General features: G+C 57.0%; 1 protein-coding gene across 1 annotated transcript; it reads right to left on the bottom strand.

Moving 5' to 3' along the window:
- Positions 1-2403: 2403 nt before the first annotated feature.
- Positions 2404-7326, bottom strand: ZSCAN10 (zinc finger and SCAN domain containing 10). Its single transcript, XM_047780748.1, has 5 exons — positions 7096-7326; positions 6227-6494; positions 5960-6024; positions 5729-5786; positions 2404-3971 (listed from the first exon to the last, which is right to left on the bottom strand). The coding sequence occupies exons 1-5, from the start codon at positions 7324-7326 to the stop codon at positions 2404-2406; spliced, it is 2190 nt and encodes a 729-aa protein (XP_047636704.1).
- Positions 7327-7745: the final 419 nt, after the last annotated feature.

Genomic DNA, 7745 nt, shown 5'->3' with positions numbered 1-7745 from the left:
ATCAGTGGAAGTCGTGACTCAGATGCCCACCCCTGCGGGGGGAGGGGCTTCCTGGCTCTGGGGGAGCAAGGACAAGCCAGGCTGGCCCTCGAATTAGTCCCTGGGGACCCTGGGCACTCACATGGGTCGTGGATTCATGGTGACGATGGCGACATCTCAGGCCAGGGCCCCCATTATCCTGGAGCCTGAGGCAGAGCAGGGGCTCAGTAAATGCCACCCCTGGGTGCAGAGAGCTGGGGCCAGGGCCTTTGTCCCTATTTGCTTCCCCGGGCCTCTCTCTTTGGGCCTCACTGCTCTAGCCTCCAGCTGGGGCCTCAGAAGCTCCTTGGTCTTTCTCACAAGATCAGAGGCCCAGGGGCGGGGGTGAGGGCACCCACACCTAGGCAGGAAGGAAGGGAGAGCCAGTGGGGCGGTGGGGGGGGAGGGTTGGCTCTGGACCTGTGGCCTCTCACTGGGGTCTGAGGATATCACCATTTCTGAGGCCACATTCCCCTCTCACCAAGCTCTCTGCGCCCCCTTCCCCAAGCCCTGACTTCCTGCTCAGGCTGGTGCAGACAGTTTGCTTTTGGGGCTTCTCTGTAACCCCATTTGCCTCCAAACCCCTCAGGGGCTGGGCCTGCCTCAGAGCTTCCTCATCCAGCTGTGCCCAGAACCCGCTCTCCTTTCCCCAGACCTGGGGTTGGAGCTCCTGGGCCTTGAGCTCGATTGATGAGTTCACTTCCCTTGCCAAGCAGTTCGGAAAGAGCAGTTATGTGTCAATTTGGGGGAGAAGTAAGAATAATTAAAACATTATTGGAGTTCCCATCGTGGCACAGTGGTTAACGAATCCGACTAGGACCCATGAGGTTGCGGGTTGGATCCCTGGCCTTGCTCAGTGGGTTAAGGATCTGGCATTGCTGTGAGCTGTGGTGTAAGTTGCAGATGCAGCTCGGATCCCACGTTGCTGTGGCTGTGGTATAGGCCAGCGGCTACAGCTCTGATTCGACCCCTAGCCTAGGAACTTCCATATGTCGCAGGCTCGGCCCTAAAAAAGACAAAAACAAACAAACAAACAAAACCCCATTATTTTGGGGAGTTCCCATTGTGGCACATCAGAAACGAATCTGCCTGTTATCCTTGGACTTGCTTAGTAGGTCGGGGATCTGGCCTTTCTGTGAGTTGTGGTGTTGGTTGCATATGCAGCTCAGATCCCGAGCTGTGGCTGTGGCATAGGCTGGCAGCTCTAGCTCTGGTTCACCCCTCACCTGGGAACTTCCATAAGATTTGGGTGGGGCCCTAAAAAGAAGAAAAAAAAAAAGTATTATTTCTTGGGGATTTCCCCGTGACTCAGCAGGTTAAGGATCTGGTGTTGTGGCAGCTGTGGTGGGGGTCGCTGCTGTGGGAGAAGTTCGATCCCTGGCCCCAGAAGGGTCACATCCTCAGGATGGAGCCAAAATCAAAAGCAAAGAAAACAAAACACCACCAGAGCATTTGTGTGCATGAACAGCCAAAGAGTGAAGCAGGAAGTGTGCCTGCACTGGAGTTGGGGGCAGGGAGGTGGCTGTTCTCTTGCCCTGTATTTTAGCAGAAGTCACATGAATTTAAATCTGCAAACCTAGAAAAGAGCTTTGGGTTGAGAGGATTATGGGTGGTGAGGGGGCCCCCCTGCCCGGCCATCCCACTGGGTGCAGGCTGGTTGTTTTGGCTGCTGGCATTTTCAGTTTGAATTAGTTAGCAATGCTTCACAACACATTTCCCATCACAAGCCCCAGTCTGGGAGTTTCAATTTTATTCAACGTTAATTCATTTAAACAGCCACCAACGGCTAGAGGATAATGTATTATACAGTGAGGGTTACTGGTAGATTCCAGAGCGAAGAAACAATTCTAGGGTGAGGCTGGGTTGCATGGCTGTACCCATAGCTGGTCGGGACAGGTGGCCCTGCTCCCACCTCCCTCAATCTGGGCCTTTGGGGTTTTTGTGTGTTTTATCTTGTAGGGCCACACCCCCGGCCCATGGAGGGTCCCAGGCTAGAGGACTAATCGGCCTGCAGCACAGCCACGGCAACACCAGATCGGAGCTGCGTCTGCGACCTACACCACAGCTCACGGCCGCACCGGATCCTTAACCCACGGAGTGAGGCCAGGGATTGAACCCGTGTCCTCATGGATGCTCATCGGGTTCGTTAACAACTGAGCCATAAGGGGAACTCCCAATCTGGGCCTTTTGGGGTGGGAAGGAAGGCTCCCTGGACCTGCTCCCATCCAGCCTGCTAGAGAAGGTGCTGGGGAAAGGACAAAAGGAGAAGCCACGGTGCAGTGGCTCGGGTGTGCGGGCAGGGCCTTCCACTGCAGCCTTGGCAGCCAGTGATGGGGGTAAGGGGGGTGCCAGTGCGTGGGGCAGACCCGGCAGAAGGGGGCACAGCTAATACAGCGTCTCCCGGGCGTGGGTTCTCAGGTGGCGCAGCAGGTGGGAGTTGCGGCTGAAGCTGCGGCCACACTGTGTGCACGAGTAGGGCCTGGCCCCTGTGTGCACGAGCATGTGCCGCAGAAGGTTGCAGCTGCGGCTGAAGGTCTTACCGCACTCCGGGCACTCCTGCAGGGGTTCGGCCTGCCCAGACCCCGCCTCCTCCCCGGGCCCTGCGTGGGTGGCCAGGTGCCGCTGCAGGTGGGCGTTGCGCCGGAAGCTCCGGCCGCACTTCTGGCAGCCGTAGGGCCGCTCGCCCGTGTGGCTGCGGCGGTGGCGGGCCAGGTTGGAGCTGTTGCGGAAGCGGTGGCCGCAGGTGTCACAGACGTGGGGCTTCTCCCCCGTGTGGATGCGCTGGTGTCGCGCCAGGTGGGCGCTCTGGCTGAAGCCCTCGCCGCACTCGCTGCAGCGGCAAGGCTTCTCGCCCGTGTGGCTGCGCCTGTGGCGGGCGAGGTCCTGAGTCTGGCTGAAGCTCTTGCCGCACTGGGCGCAGTGGTGCGGCCTCGGGCCGCCGTGGGTCAGCAGGTGGCGGGCCAGGCCGGCCCGCCGCATGAAGCACTTCCCGCAGTGCAGGCAGCTGTAGGGCTTCTCGCCCGTGTGCACCCGCTGGTGGCTGACCAGCTGGGAGCTCTGGCTGAAGCTGCGGCTGCAGACCTGGCAGGAGAAGGGCCGCTCGCCAGTGTGCACGCGCCGGTGGGCGCCCAGGTGCTCGCTGCGCCGGAACGCCTTGCCGCAGTCGCCGCACACGTAGGGCCTGCGCTCGGGCCCCGGGCGCAGGCTGCCGGAGCACTCAGAGCATTGGTGGCCCTTGTCCTTGGCGTGGATCCGCAGGTGGCGCTTGAGGCTGGAGCGGCGCTGGAACGTCTGGCCGCAGTGGGAGCACAGGACGACGCTCAGCTCTGGGGGCGCTTGGGTCTTGGGGTCCGAAGCGCACGGCGGCTTCTGGTCCTGGGCGTGCGCCAGCAGGTGCTGCATGAGGCTGGCCCGGCGCTGGAAGCCCTGGCCGCACTCGGCGCACAGGAAGGCCGGCTCGGAGGAGTGCGTCTGCAGGTGTTTGCTCAGGTGCGAGCTCTGGCGGAAGCCGTGGCCGCACAGGTGGCAGGTGTGCGGCCGCTCATCGGTGTGCGTGCGCATGTGCAGCTTGAGGATGGAGCTGCGGCCGAAGCTCTTCCCGCAGCACAGGCACAGGAAGGACCGCGAGCCTGGGTGAGAGCGCAGCTGGTGCGCCTCCAGGCGGGCCAGCTGCGGGAAGCTCACCCCGCACTCGGTGCAGATGAACTTGATCTCTGGCTCCGACTTGGGGGGCCCCCCGGCCACTTTGACCTCGAGAATGTCACTTCTGCCTGGAGGGGACAGGTCTCCATCGCTGCCGCCCACCTCGGGGCCTGGCCTGAGCGACTGGGCACGGGGCTCTTCCGCTACCCTCGGACTCTCAGCCCCAGACTTCGCTGGGACGGCGGCAGGCCAGGAAACCCGCGGCGGCTCTTCTTCCTTAAACGCCTCGTCCGGGGTTCTGCCTCCAAATCCTGGGAAAGACACAGAAAACGGACACGGTAAGGCCTTTTCGGAAGGGCTTCTAGACATCGTCAGAGCGTCAGTGCCTGGAAGGGGAAGAAAATCCAAAATCGTGCAAAGATGGTAGGTGGGCAGTGGGGGAGGGGGTAAAAATCAAATATAATGCAATTTACCGGAGTTCCCATCGTGGCTCGGTGGAAAGGAATCTGACCAGTATCCATGAGAATGTCGGTTCCACCCTTGACCCCGTGGGTTAATGATCCCGCCTTGCCGTGAGCTGTGACGTAGGTCGCAGGCTCCGCTCGGATCTGGCGTGGCTGTGGCTGTGGCGTAGGCCAGCGGCTACAGCTCCAATTCAACCCCTAGCCTGGGAACCTCCATATGCCTCGGGTGTGGCGGTAAAGAATGAAAAGAGGGAGTTCCCGTTGTGGCACAGTGGTTAACAAATCCGACTAGGAACCATGAGGTTGCGTGTTCAGTCCCTGCCCTTGCTCAGTGGGTTAAGCATCCGGCGTTGCCATGAGCTGTGGTGTAGGTTGCAGACGTGTCTCGGATCCCTAGTTGCTGTGGCTCTGGCGTAAGCCAGTGGCTACAGCTCCGATTGGACCCCTAGCCTGGGAACCTCCATACGCCACGGGAGCGGCCCAAAGAAATAGCAAAAAGACAAAAAAAAAAAAGAATGAAAAGAGCAATGCAGTTGACCGTTTTCAGATATATAATTCCAGTTCATTAGGTACATTCACAATGTGGTATAACCACCACCATTTAGTGTCATTCTCCCAAATAGAAACCTATTCCCCTTCGCAAGCCCTCCCATGACCACCTATTTTATTTTATTTTATTGTAGCTGTTTTTATTTATTTATTTTTTTGGCCACACCTTGTGCCACAGCTGCGGCAATGCCGGATCTTTAACCAGCTGTGCCACAAGGGAACTTTCTATTTTAGCTCTTTTAATTAATTTTATTGACGTATAGTTGATTCAAAATGTGTCATTTCTGCTGTATTGCGAAGTGACTATATATATATATATATATATATATATATATATATATATATATATTCTTTTGCATTATGGTTTATCACAGACTATTGAATATAGTTCCCTGTTTGGAACCTTACTGTTTATCCATTCCATGTATAATAGTTTTCATCTTCTAACCCCAAATGCCCACCTACCACTCCCCCCACTTCTGTTCTGTAGGTAAATGCATTTGTGTCACAGTTAAGATTCCGCATATAAGTGATATCATATGGCATTTGCCATGATCACCTATGTTAAAAGGTCACAAGTTCCTGTCGTGGCTCAGCAGTTAACAAACCCAACTGGCATCCTTGAGGATGCAGGTTTGATCCCTGGCCTTGCTCATTGGGTTAAGGATCCGGCATTGCTGTGAGCTCTGATATAGGTCGCAGACATGGCTCAGATCCCACGTTGCTGTGGCTCTGGCGGAGGCTGGCAGCTATAGCTCCAGTTGAACCCCTAGCCTGGGAACCTACATATGCTGCAGGTTGGGCTCTAAAAAGCCAAAAAGATAAAAATAAATAATAAAAAGCTCAAAGTTGTTGGGGTTGTTGATTCAATCCAATGAGCCTTAAAATTATATTTCTATACAGATAGATCAATATATATCTCTGTAGAAATCTCTATATATTACCTCATCAAAATAGCCTCTTTTTAGCCAAAGAGGTTGAAAAATTAGGGCTCACTCCCAACAGGAAGAGAAAAAGCCTTCCGTGGTCATAAGCCTGGGAAGAGAGTCTCTTACCCAAAGGATGCACGGGCCACGCCTTTTTTGCTGGGACATCTTCAAAGGTCAGAGACTCCTGTGACAAAGGAGGGGCAGAGATTCTCAGTGAGGGAGGAACAGGGGACTCGAGGGGCCTGAAGGCCCTTCAAGGTTTAAATGAAAGAAGGCATGGATTCGCTGAAACTGCAGAGGCAGAGAACATTCTGGAGCATGAGATCGACCTGCAGTGAGAGGGCCAGTCCAGCTCACCAGCACAGCTGCCAGCTCCTGATCTCCAGAGCTCTCCTCCGGCCACGGCTCCAGGCCCTGGGGGGCTGACAGCATCAGGGGAGAAAGAGAGAGCTGTCAGAAGCCAGCCTCACCCACCTGGGGCTACGAGGAGGACATGCACGCATCTCCAGGGTCCCAGGACAGGCCTCTCGGCGCACCCGCATTCCTGCAGCTAGCGAGGCCGCCCGCTTCCCTCCCCGCCCGCACACGGCAGGCCTCCACCTTCGTTAGGCACCGGCTCCTCACCGCTCTCTTGCAGGGCCTGCAACGCTCTCTTGGGACCGGGGCTCAATGGCAATTTTGAACGTGAAGGGTGCCTCCAGGTCCCCATATCAGCAGACATGGAGGGGCCTGGCTGGCATGGTGGATGTTCCTTTGGTGGCTCCAGGGCTGGAGGCCCTTCTGAGTGCACTTCCTTTTTGGGGCTGTGGCTGGAGACTTGGGAAGAGCCCCCCTGTTCCTCCAAGGTGATGTCTGCACGGGGACAGTTCTTGCCAGCATTAAAACTAAAATCCTATGCAGGACACATCCATGTTAGGTAGCGGACAGGACAGTGATGCCCATTAATTCCCGAGGGAAATGGGATGGAGGCGAGGTGAGCGTTAGGACGGGAAGAAAGAATTGGGGGAGTTCCCTGGTGACCTAGTGGGTTAAGGACATGTTCACTGCTGTGGCTCGGGTTCGATCTCTGGCCTAGGAACTTTTGTGTGCCTCGGGCTCAGCCAAAACAAAAAATCATTAAGGAGTTGGAGGGAGTTCCCATCATGGCGCGGTGGTTAAAGAATCTGATGAGGAACCATGAGGTTGTGGGTTCGGTCCCTGCCCTTGCTCAGTGGGTTAACAATCCGGCGTTGCCGTGAGCTGTGGTGTAGGTTGCAGACACGGCTCGGATCCCACGTTGCTGTGGCTCTGGCGTAGGCAGGTGGCTACAGCTCTGATTCGACCCCTAGCCTAGGAACCTCCATATGCTGCAGGTGCAGCCCTGGAAAAGAAAAAAAAAAAAAAAAAGGAATTGGAGGAGGAGGGCAAGCAGAGGGTTCAGTGATATCTTAATGGGCGATTAAGTCCCTGTCTTTCCACCTGCTGTCCAGCCTGCTTGGCTGCCACCCTCTTACCAGCGGCCCCACGTTGCCGGACTCCCTGTGGACACCCTCCAGCAGCAGCACCACCTCTTCGCCATCCCGGAGCGGCTGGCCCTGTAGTCGGGCCAGGAGGTGTGGGGGCAGCACGCTCAGGAACTGCTCCAGCACCAGCAGCTCCAGGATCTGCTTTTTGGTGTGCAGAGCCGGCCGCAGCCAGTGGTTGCAGAGCTCCCGGAGCCGGCTTAGGGATGCCCTCGGCCCCATGTCCTCCTGATACTGGAAGCATCTGAAGAGCTGGTGAGCCACCTCGGGCCGGGGCCTGGCCTCGGGCTGCCTGGGGTCCTCCAGGCCTGCAGCCTCCTCCTCCTCCAGTTTGACTGCTCCGAGCTGCTCTGGCTCCCGAGCGGCCGGGCCAGGTTCTGCAAGCATCCTTCACCGCAGGGACAGCTCAGGGCGACGGCTCCCACTCTCACGTCTGTCTCCCTCTTGGCGGCCACGCGTGTGGGGTTGAGGCGTGTCTAAAAGATGCGGAACAGTTTCTCCAGAGGAACAGTTTCTTGAACTGGTCACCTGTAGCGGCTCGGCCTGACCAACACAGCAAAAGACAGAGAAACAGGATGGTTCCATATGATCGTCCTCGGAGTTCCCGCTGCGACTCAGCAGAAACGAAGCTGACTAGCATC

Source organism: Phacochoerus africanus, chromosome 5 (assembly GCF_016906955.1).
Source record: "Phacochoerus africanus isolate WHEZ1 chromosome 5, ROS_Pafr_v1, whole genome shotgun sequence".
NCBI lineage: Eukaryota > Metazoa > Chordata > Mammalia > Artiodactyla > Suidae > Phacochoerus > Phacochoerus africanus.
This window is presented reverse-complemented; position numbering and strand designations above follow the sequence as displayed.

Coding starts and splice junctions, on each gene's coding strand:
- ZSCAN10 (XM_047780748.1), bottom strand. CDS start 7,326: ATGGGGCCGAGGGCATCCCTAAGCCGGCTCCGGGAGCTCTGCAACCAC. Junction 5,787..5,959: donor AGGAGCTGGCAGCTGTGCTG/GTGAGCTGGACT, acceptor CCTTTGTCACAG/GAGTCTCTGACCTTTGAAGA. Junction 3,972..5,728: donor GTGGCCCGTGCATCCTTTGG/GTAAGAGACTCT, acceptor TGTCTTTCCCAG/GATTTGGAGGCAGAACCCCG.